This window comes from Erythrolamprus reginae, chromosome Z, assembly GCF_031021105.1.
Source record: "Erythrolamprus reginae isolate rEryReg1 chromosome Z, rEryReg1.hap1, whole genome shotgun sequence".
Taxonomy (NCBI): Eukaryota; Metazoa; Chordata; class Lepidosauria; order Squamata; family Dipsadidae; genus Erythrolamprus; species Erythrolamprus reginae.
In genome coordinates this window covers 123,505,039-123,523,526 of record NC_091963.1, presented here as the reverse complement: position 1 = coordinate 123,523,526, position 18,488 = coordinate 123,505,039, and the positions used below count along the sequence as shown (strand labels likewise).

Below are 18,488 nucleotides of genomic sequence, written 5' to 3'. Positions count from 1 at the left end.
ATACTTAGGGAAGCCCATGATTGCTCTTGCAGCTGCATTCTACACGATCTGAAGTTTCCGAACACTTTTCAATGGTAGCCCCATGTAGAAAGCATTACAGTAGTTGAATCTTCAGATGATGAGGGCATGAGTGACTGTGAGTAGTGAGTCCCGATCCAGATAGGCCGGCAACTGGTGCACCAGGCGAACCTGGGCAAACATCCCCCTTGCCACTAACCCCCACTAACACCAACTGCGACCGACTGGAGAGGTAGGAGGAGAACCACTCCCTCCAGCCAGCACAGAAGGATACGATGGTTGATGGTATCGAAAGCCGCTGAGAAGTCAAGTAGCACCAGGACAGAGGATAAACCCCTGTTCCAGGCCCTCCAGAGATCATCTATCAATGCAACCAAAGCAGTTTCCATGCTGTAGCCGGGCATGAATCCTGACTGTTGTGGGCCTAGATAATTGGCTTCTTCCAAGGACCATTGGAGTTGGAGCGCCACCACCTTCTCAACAACCTTCCCCATAAGGGAAGGTTGGAGAATAGCTGGTAGTTGTTAAGAATGGCTGGGTCCAGGGAAGGCTTCTTGAGGATGGGGCGCACAAGTACCTCCTTGTAGCGATCCAGAAAGGACCCCCTCCCCAAAGAAGCATTGACAATCTCCTGGACCCAGCTCTGTGTCACCTTCCTGCTGGCCGAGACCAGCCCGGAGGGACATGGATCCAGTATACAGGTGGCAGAACTCACAGCTCCAATGGCCTTGTCCACTTCATCAGGTGTCACCAGATCAAACTCTTCCCAGACAGGTGAAAAAGTATGGGCCCCAGTCACCTCGACTAACTCATTGTCAGTCGACTCTGTGATCCAATTGGAGTCAAGGTCTGCCTGGATCCGAGCGATTTTATCAGCAAAAAATGTGTTAAAATCCTCGGCACCACTCTGTAAGGGCTCCCCAACTTCCCCCTGGTTAAGAAGGGAGTGGGTCACCCTAAACAGAGTGGCTGGGCGGGATTCCGCTGATGCAATCAAGGTGGCATGATACGCGCATATTGCCGCCTTGAGTGCCACTTTGTAAGCCTTAACGAAAGTTCTTACAAGTGTTCGATCGGATTCAGACTTACTCTTCCTCCATTGCTTCTCTAGATGTCTCTTCTGGCATTTCAACTCCCGGAGCTCCTCGTTGAACCATGGAGCTCTATGGGGTCTAGTGCTGCGGAGAGGTCGCAATGGCGCAATCCGGTCAAGTGCCTCCGCTGCAACCTTGTTCCAGGCCTCAGCAAGAGACTCCACCAAACTGTGGATGAGTGCATCTGGAATAACCCCAAACGCCTTTTGAAAGCCCTCTTGGTCCATCAGGCGTCTGGGGCGGAACAACTTAATTGGTTCTGCCTCCCTGTGGGGAAGGATTGGAGCTGCTAAAGTTCACCTGGGGTGGAATAGCTGCTACTTCTTAACCTTGGTGTCGTTGGAGAGGGGGCAAAAAGGCGGGGGGAAATGGGAGCTTCTCCTAATGCAGTTGAGACCCTGGGTGAGTCATATGTGTACTTACATATTATACACAGGCACACAAAAATATACATTATCTACTATATAAACTGTATGTTTACACACACACACATTATACACATTCAACCTCATTTACTACAATAAGAAAAACATACCCAGAGCCCAGAAGGGGAAAAAAGGGGGGAAAACTGGAAGTTTTTCTACCAGTTCTGCGTACCTGACCATACCTGTAAGAGCCCATCACTGGCAAGGAGGTAAATTGCTGGGAGGCAGAGGCCAAAGTGTAGACACAAATGAGCAAGGCTACATTTGATGTATAAAACACACCCAAATTTTCACCCTCTTTTAGGAAGGAAAGGTGTGTCTTATCCTTCAAAAAAATAAGGTATATCGTTCTATCTGTCTGTCTTGTGTCTGTCTTATGTCTTCTGATGATATACTTAGTTTGAAACATGTGAGGCATAATCAGTGCTTAAATTTCCACTCCTTTCTATGTCAATGCAATGTTTGTTAAAAAGATGCAGAGTTTTGATCACTCAGATTGGCTTGCCATTTCAAAGTCAAAAATAATCATTTTGTACATTCCTCTTTTCCTATGGTGGTCACCCTGTATTTAAAGACATTTACTTTTCAAAGGAAGCCAAACATATTATTCCCCAAAGCTTTAAAAGCACAGGACATCTATAGGCATATTCTTGTACTTCATATTTTTGTTTGAGATACATTTCAGACTTCTAATGCTACTGAATATTCTTGGGAACTGATTAAATAATCCTGGGCCCTGTGGTATTTTCAGAAAGATGTAAAAACTGCAGTTTCAAAGGATACATAATGATTCTGATATCACCCAACTCACATTCAGAAATTGAATATGTACCTTCCTTTATTGAAGGCACTATTCAGACAATCTAAAATGTGGAATTGAAAGGTAATTTCTCTCTTCTTTATATTCTATAAGAACCATGGTGGCGCAGTAGTTAGAATGTAGTATTGCAGGCTAACTCACTGCTCATTCCAGGAATTTGATTCTGAACAGTTCATAGTTGATCCAGGTTTCCACCCTTCCAAGGTGTGAAGTCTAAATACTATCGTTATTTCCCATAATTATTGTCTCCGAATAATTTCTCACATATTTATTTTGGAAGCATAATCTATGGTACAGCACAATGAAAATGTTTCTATATCTTTGTGCCCAAATTATTCAGAAAATGTTAACTTCTACTAAATGAAAGAGGGGTTTGATCTTATGGAAATTATTTAGTTGATGAAACAATTGAAAATATTCCAAAGGATAAAGCAATATATTCTCCAGATTGAGCTTGATTCCTGATGACTTTATGGAATACCCATGTCCATATACTTAATTGTTAAAACCTGGTTTCTTTCTGTGTCTTAAATAGGAGAAAAGAAAGATACAAATGTAATTCAGAACTTTATATTTATATTCTGAAAGCCATTAATTTTATTATTATTTATACTTACTATCTGATCTCCTGAAATTATTTTTTATTTTTTTTGCAGAAGAATACATGAATCATTCTTAAGAAAAATGCCTAATGTAACTTATTTCTCTATTTTTCTTCTCCTGGGTTTTTCTGACCAATTTGAGCAAAATATGCTATATTTCACTCTCTTTTTAGTGATCTATATAGCAGCTTTGATAGCAAATGCTCTCATCATTTTAGCAGTGTCTTTCCGTCAACAGCTTCATACACCCATGTACTTTTTCTTAGTGAATTTATCAGTTGCTGACCTTGGCTCCATTTCTGTCACTATTCCGAAAGCCATGATAAATGCATTCTTGAACAGCCGAGAGATCTCATACTATGGATGCATCACACAAGTATTTTTTTTATTCTTCTTCCTGATCTTAGATTTGTTCCTCCTCACAGGCATGGCATATGATAGATATATTGCTATCTGTGACCCACTGCACTATGAAAGCATAATGGACAGGAAAGCCTGTTTTCAGTTGGCAGCCATTGCATGGGTAACTGGTCTTCTTTATTCAGCTTTGCATACTTGTAGCACTTTTGCAGTCACCTTTTGTTCCAATGTTCTTAATCAGTTCTTCTGTGAAATCCCACAACTTCTGAAGGTATCATGTGATAATTCATACCTGATTGAAGTTGGAGTTATTCTATTTAGTGCATTCATCGTCTTTGGTTGCTTTAGTTTCATAATTGTTTCATACGTGCAGATTTTCAAATCTGTGTTTAGAATTCCTACTTCGCAAGGACAAAGCAAAGCTTTCTCAACTTGCATTCCCCATCTCATTGTTGTCTCCTTGTTTATCAGCACTGGAAGTGTTGCCTATTTAAAGCCTACTTCAGATTCTCCTTCAGATGTGGACATAGTAATCACTGTATTATATTCTGTGGTTCCTCCTTTGATGAATCCAATTATCTATACTATGAGGAACAAAGAAATCAAAGTTTCCTTGTGGAAAATGTTTAAATGTGATCTTACATCAAAGAATATATCATGACTTTTTGTTTCCAAATGGTTTCCCAACATTACTATATTTATTTTTAGAAATCTCACAAACAAATGGCACAATAAACATAAATAGCATGCTGATTTGGGCTGCCTAAAACTTTCATTGGAAAATTCAACTCTATGTATAACTCCACTGGAAAATCCATAAGATGTACTACAGTAGTACTTTATGTTACTATATCATTTCACTTTGGTATTTTAGCTCCATTAATTCTCTTTGAAAAGCAAGTAAGATCTCATTGATTAGTGCTTGAATATATATAAAAAGAGTTTGTATTCTCTTTGTGCTGATATTATTCCTTCTTCATGTAGGTCTATATCTAAATTTATGTATAAAGTATCTCTAGCTATCTGATAAACATACTTAAATCTGTTTTGAAAAAAATGTTTCAAAAAATGTTAGAAAATGTTAGTGAATTTGTAGGATTGGAAACGAGCTTGGAAGGCTTTGATTTCAAACCTCTGCACAAGGTGGGAATCCTCAGACCATCACAAAGAATTGTTCCAAACTCAACCACTAGACAATTAGATATGTCTAGTTCATGAAAAGAAGAACTAGGGGTGGCATGACATCAATGTTCCAATATCTAAAAAACTTACGAAAAAGAGATCAATCTGTTCTTCAAAGCACCTGAAGACAAAATAAGAAGCAATGGATGGAAACTAATCAAGGAGAAAAGCAATCTATAATTAAGGAGAAATTTCCTGAAGTTGAAACAATTGATCAATGGAACAACTTGTCTGTAGAGGTTGTGAGTGCTTCAAAATTGGAGGTTTTTAAGATGACTTTGGATCACCATTGTCTGAAAAGTTATAGAGTTTCATGCCTGAGTAGGGGGTTGGACTAGTAGACTTCCAAGATTTCTTTGAACTTTGTTATTCTATTATTCTGTTATCTTATTCCAGATTTTTTAATACAGTTTCAATTGAAACACTGGTTAGACAAATATATAGATAGACATATATTTGTAAAAGTCATAAACCAGAACATGTATATTCAGCAGAAATGTACAATTCAAGGCAAGTTACAAACCAAAATAAAGATTATTGTATGTCCTATTTTTTATTATTTCTGAAATAATAGTGCAGAAATGTAATGGAATCATAGCTGAGTATATTCTGTACAATACTAAAATGGATGCATACACATAACTTTATATAGCCCCACAATATATCTGCAGTTACATCAATAGATCTGAGTGATTATTTTGTGCCATCAAGTTTTTTGATTCCTAATGACCACATAGATCATGTTAGTGACAATGTGTACTTAATTTGGTCCTTCAGGTTTTCAAATTGTGTACTCAATTAACATTGAATCCATCCATCTTTTTAATATTCTTTTTTCTTTCCAAAAGTATATCTACCTGAGATAATTTGAATGTGATTGTTTGTGTCTTAAGTGGGACTTCTGGGTTAATTGATATTTCATTGGTTTGTTTGATTGGTGTCCATTGTATTTTTAATAGATGAGAAAATATAAGCAAAAAAAGGGGCACAAAGGGATTTTATTTCAGAATGAATAGTTTAGTTCAGTGTAATACTTGTTTTACAGCTATGTTTCAAAGTACTCTGTTCAAATATGGATACTGTCTAAATTACTAGTCTACATGGACATATTACACACAGTATCTAGAATCTCTAGAACCTGTTCTGTCTGGGTTTTCCCAGACCTCAACACCAACTGAAAAAACAGCCAGACACTCTGGTAAAAGCCAAAAGTATTTTATAGCTGGAAAAAATAAGCACAAAGGAAAACCTGTCTTCACAACAGACAGGCTATAATACGTTACAGCAGGGTCCTGATGTCCAGTCAATACCACAAGCTTCTTGCTGGCACCCCCCCCCCCCAAAGGTTTCAATAGTCCAAGGCACAAACCAGGATTGTAAGCCACCAAAGTTCACAGACAGGTCTCACGAATCTCCAAGATAAAACTCCACAAGCCAGGAAGGGTGGGTCCGCCTTTTATCCTTTCCCAAGAGCACCACACCCAAACCCAGCTGTGACCTCTAATGCTGGAAATACTTAGCCAATTGAGTCCGTCTCTGATTAGCTCTCCTTTGTCGCATATCTATGATGTCTTGAGCATTTTCCCCTAAGGAATCCAGGCTGCTTGCTGGGGAGAGCTCCCCCTGGTGGGACTCTGGCTGTCCTTCTTCTTCAGCCTGGGATTCCTCTTCCTCGTCAGTCTGCACCTCCTGTTCCTCAGCCTCTCCCTCTGAGCTGGAAACCGACAGAAGGTCAGCCATTCCCGGAGGGGTCCCAGACTGAACCACAACAGAACCAAGGTTAAAAAACAAGCTTATAAAATACAGGCATTCGCAGATGATTTAGTCTTTTTTTTAGAAAAGCCAACTAATTCAATGATACATTTAATAAAAGAATTGGAATCATATGGAAGGATAGCTGGTCTTAAAATAAATAGGAATAAAACCAAGATACTAACTAAAATTGCAACCAAAACCAAACCATGACATTAATGGAGAAAACTGGATTTCAAATAGAAAAAAAAATTAAGTACTTAGGACTTGGGCTCTCATCTAGATATTCATCTTTAAAAGAATTAAATTATATTAAACTTTTAAATAGAACCAGAGAAGACTTAGAAAAATGGTCCAAATTAATCTTTAATGGGAAGGATTAACACTATAAAATATAATGTACTTCCGAGATGGTTGTGCCTCTTTCAAACGGCACCAATCCAATTGGATTAAAAAAAAAATTCTCAAACATAAATAGAACAATCTCTAAATTTATTTGGCATAATAAAAAACCAAGAATAAGTATAAAAGCATTGCAGGATTCAAGACTGAGAGGAGGAACTAAGTCTTCCGAACTTAGAATTATACTATCAGGCGACAATATTACTGTGGATTAAAGAATGGATTAAATTGGATAACAGCAGAATTTTAACAATAGAGGGACATAATATTAGTGAGGGATGGCACACACACCTGTGGGAAAGAGAACATATTAAACACTCACAATTTAGCCAACAGCAGATGCGGAATATCTTACTTGATCATTGGAGAAAAGTAAGAAAAAAACATTACAGAGAAGTGCCAAGATGGCTATCTACATTGGAAGCTCAAATACATCTGAATATAATTAAGAAAAACCAAATTAAAACATACAAAGAACTCTTAGATTCCAAGGGACTCTTAAAATCCAGAGAAAAACTTAAAAGTGGAGACCTGGAATTAGATTGGTTACCATATTTTCAGGTACAAAGTAGATAAAAAAAAGACCTAATTGAATTTGGAATATATAAAAAACCTAGTGAAATAGATAAAATCTTAATAGGATCAGATAAAAAAAATATTTCAAAAATGTATAATTATTTACTAAATTATGAAAATACAGAGGAAGTAGTTAAACATAATATGATAGCATTGATGACAAATTTTGGTTATTCTATTCAGCTGGACCATTGGGAAAAATTATGGAAAATTAATTATAAGATGACATTGTCAGTATCGTATAAAGAAAATTTACACAACATGTTTTATCGGTGGCATTATGCTCCAGCACGTTTAGCCAAAATTTATCCAAACATAAGTAATAAGTGCTGGAAATGCAAATCTGCCATAGGTACGTACTATCATATTTGGTGGTTATGTCCGGAAGCAGAAAAATTTTAGTCTAGGATTCAAAACTGGTTAAACTATCAATTGGAAATGAAACCGGAAATGTATCTTTTGGGAATAATTAGAGGACATCATATGAAAGAAGACTACTACTTGATAACACATATATTAACACCAGCAAACTTTGAAAAGGGAAAATCTACCACATGAAGCAATGGTAATTAGGAAAATGCTAGATTGTGCTAAACTAAGCAAATTAACATATGAGTTACAGAATAAACAAAATAAAAACTACTATACAGTTTGGGGAAAATTATATAGCTGGATAGAAAGGAAAAAAGAATTGAATTAGCGTTTATTAAGAAAAAGAATGAATCAATGGAAACAGAATTGTAAAGTATTAAGCTAAATCCATTTTGTGTTTTTTGTACGTATGTTTTGTTTTGTTTGTTCATTATCAAAATAAAAAATAATTTAAAAAATAGAATCTCTAATCTGTGCTCTGCAAGCAGAAATCAGGTGCAAAATTCAGCCATTCCATTCTAATGAGCCACATTACTAGCCCCATCTACCACAAAGATCCTGCAGGAGAAGGGGAGCATGGACAACTGTGGGATCTGGCAGGGTAAGAACTATGAAACACAAACACAATGCTTATGCTGTGTCCCAGTATAACAGATATAGTGCCCTGGATGACCTTAATAGGGACACTAGAGTGACAGGACAAGGTAGTTGTGATAATGATAACTCAAATAAGCAGGGGATCTTGGTCCAAGATGAAGAACCTATCAGAGCTGCATTTGTGGAAATTAGCCAGTTTGTGCCCAAGCAGCAAACCAGTTCAGTCAGCCCACCAACCCAACCAGGTGGAATAAGAAGCAGTGGGTGGAAATTAAACAAGGAGAGAAGTAACTTAGAACTAAGGAAAAATTTCCTGGCAGTCAGAATGGTTGGTCAGTGGAACAGCTTGCCTCTAGAAGTGGTGAATGCCCCAACACTGGAAGTTTTTAAGCAGATGTTGGATAACCATCTATCTGAAGTAGTGTAGAGTTTACTGCCTAAGCAGGGCATTGGAGTAGAAGACCTCCAAGGTCCCTTCCAACTCTGTTATTTTTATTATAACCTGTGGCTCTTTCATCCTTTTGCTGTGGCTCCTGTCATCCTGTTGTGGCAAAGGAATTAAAGAGCTGTTGGCCTGTTGCAACAATGATGACGGCTACAGTCTTAGTGCAGGAGTGAAGCGTTCCTGCACTTGCATTTGTGCAAAATAGTATTCCACCTTCATTGCCACACTTTTGCTATTGCTGCTTTCATGACCTGCACAGCACCTTGCACAGTACAGTGAAATTTAACATGCTTCACCATGGGGGCTCCTGGAAGACATTACGATGTGGAGCAAAAATGTTATCCTGTGTCATCATTAGCTTGCTCTTCCCTCCCAGATGTCAGTTGATTTTCATGCACAGAGCTGCCAGTATTGTGATGCCCTACCTCTCCACCAACCGGCTGGTCTTCTGCTCTCCACTAACCAGCTGATTTTTGGCATATTGCTCCTGATCTCCAGATGTCAGATTCCCACCACCAACCACTATTTCAGAGGTTCCTTTCCTCCCCCAGGGGAGGGTGGGAGAGAGGGAAGGGTCAGAGAGAGAGAGGAGAGAGAGAGAGAGAAAGAGAGAGAGAGAGAGAGAGAGAGAGAGAGAGAGAGAAATCTACCCCTGAATGTCCAGAAAGTAGTTTTGCCATTTTGCTCATCAACTCAGATAGTGGGAAAGAGGGAGAGAGAGAAAGAGGAAGGAGTGAGGGAGCGAGAGAGGAAGGAAAAGAGAGAGAAGGGGAAACACAGAGATAGAAACAGAGAGAGGGGAAGGGAGGGAGGGAAAGAGAGAGAGGAAAAGAGAGGCAGGAAGAAAAAGAGAGAGACAAGAGACAGAGAGCGGGAGAGAGAGAGAAGGAGTGGATGAAGGGAGGTAGAGAGAAATAAACAACCTTTGTACAGAACTATAAATACATGGAGGCCTCTGAGACCAGTGGCCAGTAAGTGAGGCAGGGTGTGAGAAGAGGTGGCTGGGAAAGGAGGGGCTAGGTGGTACTGGGCTGGGCATTGCAAATAATTTAACAATTGGTTCTTGGCTCTAATGACCAGCTGCATTGGTGTGGCTAATGCATGCGACTGTGTGGGAGATGAATGAAGCCAAGTTGGCCATGCCCACTCAGGTTTTGTGGCTTCCTATGTTTTCTTTTCTGTTGCAAATGGGTTCAAATAGCTCTTTGAGTGTTTAAGGTTCAGACCCAATTTGTTACTACTTAACTTACTCTGGTGAATTCACTGAGGCATAACTTGCCACCGCCAATTCACTGCAGGATAACCTATTGTAGAACAAGAGTTACACTAATATTGAACAAATTGTCGAATTAGAGATGGGAAGGCTTAAGGGGAAAAAAACTGGAAAATTGAGAAAAAAAAGTCTCTCCCCATTTTTTCTTTCTCTTTTTTTCTTTTTGCAAAATTTGGAAAAAAAGAAGTGTCAAATATGTTCTTTTCCAACGATAAAGCATGTATCTGTGACATTTTATTCATAGAAACATAGAAGATTGACAACAGAAAAAGACCTCATGGTCCATCTAGTCTGCCCGTATACTATTTCCTGTATTTTATCTTAGGATGGATATATGTTTATCCCAGGCATGTTTATCCCACATCCCAACTACGTCTGCTGGAAGTTTGTTCCAAGTATCTACTACTCTTTCAGTAAAATAATACTTTCTAACGTTATTCAAACTATATAACATGAAGACCTTAATGAAAGATTTCTGAGATTTTTTTGTAAAGTCTTAAATTATTGCAAGTTCTGTCAGCTGAAGACAAGCACATCCTGGAATACAATTCAAGTAACACTGTATTTCTGAAATAAGAGAAATATGCATTTGTGCCACTAGGAGGCACTGCACTGAAAAAGCTCCCATTTAGTTTGATTGTGTACCTGGGATCTTCTACAGTTGAGTAATTGTTAGTATACAGTAGATCAATGTTTCCCAACCTTTTTTGAGCCGCGGCACATTATTCACATTTTCAAAATCCTGGGGAACATTGAGGGGGGGGGCAAAAAAGTTTGGACAAAAAAAATCTCTCTTTCTCCCTTTCGCTCTATTTCTCTCTCCCTCCCTCTTTCTCTCCCTCCCTCTTTCTCTCTCTCTCCATCCCTTTCTTTCTTTCTCCCTTCCTTCCTCTCTCTTTTGCTCTTTCTCTCTCCCTCCTTCCCCCCTCTTGCTGTCTTTCTTTCTTTCTTTCCTTTCTCTCTCTCTCTCATTCTGTCTCTCTTGCTATCTCTTTCTTTCTCTCTTCCTTCCTCTCTCTTTTGCTCTTTCTCTCTCCCTCCTTCCCCCCTCTTGCTGTCTCTTTCTTTCTTTCTTTCTCTTTCTCTCTCTCTCTCTCATTCTGCCTCTCTTGCTATCTCTTTCTTTCTCTCTTCCTTCCTTCCTCTCTCTTTGGCTCTCTTTCTCTCTCCCTCCTTCCCCCCTCTTGCTGTCTCTTTCTTTCTTTCTCTTTCTCTCTCTCTCTCATTCTGTCTCTCTTGCTATCTATTTCTCTCTCTTCCTTTCTTTCTCTCTCTTGTTCTCTCTCTTCCTTCTCTGCGGAGGCCGGCAAAGCTTTTCCGGGTAGACTGGCTGGGGGATAGGGTGCGCGCGCGCACGCACCCCCGACGTTCCAAAGAACCTTCTCCGACCTCTGCTGTGAGAAGGTTTTCTCCGAGCGCTCGCCGGAGGAGCTGGAGACAGGGGCAGATCGAGTGGGAGGGCGTGCGGGCGTGCGTCACCGGTGAGAAGCCAGGGGTGCGAGGGGAATGGAGGCACTGGGGGGTGGGGGCAGCCGTGGCACCAGCCTCCGCACTTTCATCGCTCCCCACCCCAAACTCCAACGCCCAGCTCCTTGCGCGGCACTGGAAAAGGGTGCTGCATTGCAGGCTTCTACCTGGTGCTGCCAGGGAATCTCCAGCTGGACAGGGCTCTCCTTAAGCTCTCCTTTTTCCCTAGGAGCTTGGTGGCACACCTGGCTGTGTCTCGCGGCACACTAGTGTGCCGCGGCACACCAGTTGGGAAACGCTGCAGTAGATGATTGTTTCTATCCTCTCAGATCTTAACTGACAAGTAAGACTTATATACCACTTCAGAGTGCTTTATTGTAAATTTGTCTGTCAAATTAGTTTCTCTTTTGTAACCTTTAAATGATTCCTATTAATGTTATCCACCACCACAACATAATGTTTCTCTATAGTCTTCTCAGTACATTGGTTTGCTTTTCCTTCTCCTAGTAAAATGGTGAGACCAATATCTAGAGTTTGGAAACATTTCTACAGTGCAAATCTACAAGAGCAAAACTGCAATTTGCAAATCTTGTGAGAAGAAATATTATTTTCCAAATGCTCCAAGGATGACAAAACACATCCTTTTATTTCATAGCTGCCCTAAAGACGTTAAAAATACTTTATTAAATTAAATGATGAGGACCAGAATGAAAGTGCAAGTAGCTTCTCCTTCCAGAATTCTAATTCCAGAAACACTCTTTCTCCTGCTTCTATATCATCACCAAGTGTTCCTTCAGTAGCAGCATCTTCAAGTAAGGAAATGTTGCAAACCACTGCCTCACAAAAATACACAATATGCACAGAATAAAATAATGAAAAGGAAGCTCTAATAAAACACCTTGAGGTGGAGATCTCCTTTTAAAATTTTCTTAAAAAATAAGCAGTTCTTCAAGTAACAATAATAATTGAGGATCTTAAAAATCTCAGAAATGCAAAGAGCGCTGTGCATGATGAGGAGGTGTTTTGGGTTCATTTTTTTCAGCAATTCGTGCGTCTGAATCAGACACTGCACTTTTATCAGAAATTCTTAATTATGTGGCTATGATAAAAACATCCATTTTTGAAAAACTAAGTATATCATCACAATTACTGAACAAAGTAAAATGGAAGATTTTATTAAGAAATGGGAAGAATTTTGTTGCTATCCAATACATGCTGCTGCAGATCTACTGGATGCAAGATTGAAAAGTGGTGGTGTGAATGATGAGAACACATTTGTTGCATTTGATTGGATTATAAAACAAGCTGCTCACTTAAGACTTGATGTTTGAAATATACTTTCAATGTTGAAGAATATAGAACATCTTTAGGTATTTGGACCAGGAATTCATTCATGCAAAATATATCCCTCCTGCAACATGGTAGTCAGGTCTCTGCACCACAAAGCCGCTGACACCCCTTGCATCTCACTTACTGCAGATTCCTGCATCTTCGGATGCATGTGAAAGAATCTGGTGTACGTTTGGTAATATTGATACCAAATCAAGAAAGAAACTGACCTGTAAAAGGGTAGAAAAGCTTGTTTTGTCCATGAGAAAAATGACAAAAAGAAATGGAAAATTATAACAGAAAATTAGATATATATTGAATGTATATGTTGTGTCTTCTGTTTCTTTTCTTTTTTAAAAGTACCATTCAAAAGGCACACCTTCTATGGAGCCTAAATTTTGAGGTAGGCATTAACTTTATTGCTGGTGTTTAAGGTCATATCTAATTATTTTTATGTTGATGGCTGCTTTTGAGGGAAAGGTTGGTTACTTGTTTACAGCAAGCATAATATTTTTATATACGTACACTGCATTTCATGCAATTTGTAATTTTTTTCCCAATTTTTTCAATTGTTTCTATTTCCCCCCAGAAAAATAGGGAAAAAAACCTGGGATTTTTTCATATGGTATCAAAATTTCCAGAAATTTTATAATGTCTTGATGGAATGTAATCATTAAAGAAAGAATGCAAAGGAGGGATAGAGGTAGTGAATGGCAAAAATTAAAATATTTTTTAAAATAATTTAAATATTTAAATTAAATTGTAGAATTGCAAGCTGTACCACAGTTAGAGGACCACGGTGAGTTGTCCTACAGTGAGCTCACTTGGCTGCATCACATTTTCCAATTCCAATGAAATAATTATATGAACACAAATTACCTATATATATATGTTGTGACATTTACAAGGGTTTTTTCCAGAAAGACCTATTTCAAATTACTAATGCACTAATTTCTCTTGGGATATACATTATTTATTTGTACTGGGTGCTGTGGTACTACAGACATGCTTATAAAATGTAACTGAACAGGATGAAAAAGTATTGTGATCTCATCCAATTCATAATCAGAAAAGCATGGAATTCTAGGACCTGCATCACAGGCTGTGCAACCTTTCTTCAGTGATACTTAAGATTAATTAAGATGTTGCATTGAGAGGTAATTTTTCTCTTAGTCAAACTTTTTCTTCGTGTATATCATTTCTTTCATCCTTCATTTTACTTTTTATTGTAGAAGTTAAAGTCATGATATAGCACACAAAGGAAGCACAGAATTAACAGTGTCCACACAATTTAGAAAAAAATCTTAATTCCTATTAAATTTGAAATTCAATCTCTAAAGATTAAAGAAAAGTATTTTAGCATTAAAATAAATTTGGGGTAGACATGGTTTTGGGAGAAGGAATATGTTATTCAATTTATTAAATAATATATTACATTGTGTAAGATTAAAATAATATAGTTCCCTAAGATGAGTAACTTCCAGATGATTTGGTTTCATGGCTATGTTTGTTGGTTATTTGTTTATTTATTTACTCAATATAGTCACTCCTCTTATGTATATAATTCTGAGTGGCTAATGATTAAAATAAAATAAAAACAACCAAAGCTAGAAATAATATTAATAGAATAGCAATTGAGAATACTCATAGCATTCCAATTTCAAAAAAACCAAGAAATAGATATACCCATTCTTCTCTATTTGTAATGGCAAAACCAGATTTTTAATGCCCTATGATAGACCAGAAATGGTTCTGTTGCCAAATATATAAAACAAAACTACTATTTTGTTTCCCCATGAATTTTCTAGTCTAGTTCAGAATCTGAAAAATTCTGGAAGATCTACAACATAGCCTAAGTAAAGTAAAATTCTTACCCTCACATTTAACAATACACATTCCAATTAATAGGGATTTTTTATTTGGTAGATGGGACCTTTGGACTGGTGTAGGGCTGTAAAGTGATTGAGATTTGATCTAGAATTAAGATACTTCCTGATGGAATAATTAACCAATGGAACAGCTTGTCTTTAAAAGGTGTGGGAGCTCCAACACAAAAGGTTCTCAAGAAGAGTTGAAAAGAGGTGCTTGAGCAGGAGTTGGACTAGAAAACCTCCAAAGTCCCTTCTAACTTTATTATTTTATGTTCTTAGCTATGTTTATCTTCTGAGCTCAGAGATGTTCTGGTTAACCAGAAAAACAGTTTACCTGTGAAAACATTCACTGGAACACTTTATTTCCTCTGGATCTACTCCAAAAGGTGCCATAGCTACTCAAAATCATAAGAGTTTTCCTTTATCAACTATCCTAAAAGGTAATATTTGTTTCATTGAAGTCACTTTTCTGTTATTGTTTTGGATTGGAGAGGTGTCATTTAGGAATTAGAAACTGTTTTGAGTTCAATTATTCTTAAAATATATTTATAGTTTGAATTGACCTTGATTGGGAGATAGAGTAACATTTGAGCTTTCTTCTCTAGCAAGAAAACATCTTAATAAATCTATTTAATTTAATTAAATAGCCCAAATTAATATGTCAACATCTCCAACCATCCACACAATTCAAAAATCTTATTTATGATAAAACTGTATGATCAAAGTATTTGCAAATATTTAAATTTTTATTATATTAATTAATAGAGCCGAGGTGGCACAGTAGGTAGAATGCAGTACTGCAGGCCACTAAAGCTGACTGTAGATCTGCAGATCAGCGGTTCAAATCTCATCACCAGCTCAAAGTTGACTCAGCCTTCCATCCATCTGAGTTGGGTAAAATGAGGACCCAGATTGTGTGGGCAATATGCTGGCTCTGTTAAAAAGTGCTATTGCTAACATACTGTTCTGTCCTTTGTTAAAAGGGCTTTCTAAATAAACATTTATTATTATTATTATTGTTGTTGTTGTTGTTGTTGTTGTTGCATTATGCATTGAATAATTTGTATTCTTTCCACAAAAATGCAGTAAACAGACTTCAGGAAGAAAATGTCTAATGTAAGTGACATCAATGTTTTTCTTCTCCTGGGTTTTTCTGAGCAGTTTGAACAAAATGTACTAATTTTCTTTTTTGTTCTAGTGCTCTACTTAACAGCTTTGATTGCAAATTTTCTCATTATCTCAGCAGTGTCCTTCCATCATCAGCTCCATACACCTATGTACTTTTTCTTAATGAATTTATCAGTTATGGATCTTGGGTCTATTTCTGTCATTATTCCCAAAGCCATGATAAATGCTTTTTTGAATTCCAGGGAAATTTCCTATTATGGGTGCATGACACAAGTATTTTTTTTATTCTTCTTCATTATATCAGATCTTTTCCTACTCACGGCCATGGCATATGATAGATACATTGCTATCTGTGATCCATTACGCTATGAAAGCATAATGGACACAAAAGCTTGCCTTCAGCTGACAGCCATTGTATGGATAGCTGGTCTTCTTTTTTCAGCCTGGCATACTTGTAGCACATTTGCAATTAACTTTTGTTCCAATATTCTCAATCAGTTCTTCTGTGAAGTCCCACAGCTTCTGAAAGTATCCTGTGATAATGCATATCTGTTTGAAGTTGGAGTTATTGTACTCAATGCATGTATTTCTCTGGGTTGCTTTAGTTTCATAATTATTTCATATGTGCAGATTTTCAAATCTGTGCTTAGAATTCCTACTTCACAAGGACGTAATAAGGCCTTCTCAACTTGTTTTCCCCATCTTATTGTTGTCTCCTTGTTAATCAGCACTGGAAGTATTGCTTACTTAAAGCCTACTTCGGACTCTCCTTCAGATGTGGATGTAGTAATTGCTGTATTATATTGTGTGATTCCTCCTTTAATGAATCCGATTATCTATACTATGAGGAACAAAGAGATTAAAATTGCATTGTGGAAAATGTTTAAATGTGAAATTTGATATTTGATAAATATGATATGTAAGCATGGAAACAAATCATATCATCATCAACAAATGGTATAATGAAATCAAACACAATGCCATTTACATTATATTATAATCTAAGGAGAATTTTAATAAAGCAATGTACTATTGGTATATGTCACCAGAGAAACTGCAAAGATAAATTACTAGAATGGAGATTTCATCATATTTGGTGGACAAGTAAAAAGTTCTGTAGGCAAAGGCATATGCTGATTCAGAGGATTGCAAAGATATATATATATATATATATATAAATTAAATAAGAAGTTTTTGTTCTGTGATTGATGGAATATAACTTTATTTTTATATATGATAACCGCAGCAAGATTACTCTATGCACAAAGATGCACCACAACACATAAACCGTAATAGAAAAATGGCTGGTGAAGATGATGGAACTTGCTGGCATGGCTACATTGAACTCTTTGATATGTACATATATTGCAGACAGGAAATATATTATAGACTTTTTGCATGAAGCACGCTAGCCACAAAAGGGAAATACAAATCTTTTACTGTGAAATTTATTTAGGCACTTGTCTCTGTTTTATATCCTACAACAAACGAATAATCAGATCTTTTCTATTTGTAGCAGCCACTCTCAGACAAGAAATATATCTAAAAAGTTTAGTTATACTAATCAAACTGAACAGTCGAGTTACAGTATAGCTTGGTAAATTAATACCTGAATATATGTTTGAACTTTATAGTATATGTGATACTACCATTTTATTAGTTATTTTATTATATATGTATCTTGAGATGAATTTATAATCATAATATATATGTAGTTGATATATTTATGGTATGCTTGATTGTATAAATTAACATATTTATCTATAACATATAATTTAAATTAGATTGAACTGTATACACAATTACACTACATTATTATTAATTATAAAACAAATAGATATTAATGTATTTTTATCCATTTTAAATACATTAAATATATATTAATTCTGAGGGGGAAATGGATATGGAAATATATGGATATGGAAATTAAAAATTATAGACCAATTTCACTATTAAATGTGGATTACAAAATTTTTATGACAATTATTGCAGAAAGGATCAAAAAAATCTTAAACAAAACTATTCATTCTGATCAAAATGGATTTCTACCCACACGACAAATCAGAAATAATACTAGAATAGTTCTAGTATTAGAATTTTACAAAGGTAACAATGATAAACAATTGGCCATGCTTTTTCTAGATGCACAAAAAGCCTTCGACAACTTAAATTGGGACTTTTTAAAACAGCAAATTAAAATTATGAAATTTGGTCCTAAATATGAAAAAATGATTGATGCCATGTATACTAATCAAAAGGTGAGCGTGAGGGTAAATGGTAACTTGACTGATGAACTTAAAATTTGTAAAGGCGTAAGACAAGGCTGCCCTTTATTACCCCTACTATTTATGTTATCACTTGAAATATTACTTAACCAAATTAGAAACAACCCGAATATTAAAGGCACAAAAATTAATAAAGAAATTTATAAAACCCAAGCTTTTGTGGATGACTTGGTATTCTTCCTTGAAGAACCAAAATCATCAATAACCAATCTGTTAAAGGAATTAAAACTATTTGGGAAGGCCGCAGGTTTAAAAATTAACAAAGGTAAAACCAATTCTTACTCAAAAATTGCACTCAAGCACAGATAAAGGAACTAGAAAAATTTTCAGGATTGCAAGCAATAAAGAGAATTAAATACTTAGGCATATGGCTCACAGCTAGATACTCATCATTAAAAGAAGATAATTATATAAAACTACATCGCAACACAAAAGAAGACCTAGAAAAATGGGGTAAAATACAATTATCACTTCTTGGCAGAATCGCAAT

At 36.8% G+C, this 18,488-nt stretch overlaps 2 protein-coding genes across 2 annotated transcripts; both read left to right on the top strand.

Annotated features, from left to right (window-relative positions):
• Positions 1–3,041: 3,041 nt before the first annotated feature.
• On the top strand, positions 3,042–3,980 carry LOC139154054 (olfactory receptor 14A16-like). Its single transcript, XM_070728485.1, has one exon. It carries the CDS (start codon positions 3,042–3,044, stop codon positions 3,978–3,980), a length of 939 nt encoding a protein of 312 aa, XP_070584586.1.
• An 11,712-nt stretch (positions 3,981–15,692) lies between these two features.
• On the top strand, positions 15,693–16,613 carry LOC139154053 (olfactory receptor 14A16-like). Its single transcript, XM_070728484.1, has one exon. It carries the CDS (start codon positions 15,693–15,695, stop codon positions 16,611–16,613), a length of 921 nt encoding a protein of 306 aa, XP_070584585.1.
• The last annotated feature ends 1,875 nt before the right edge of the window (positions 16,614–18,488 follow it).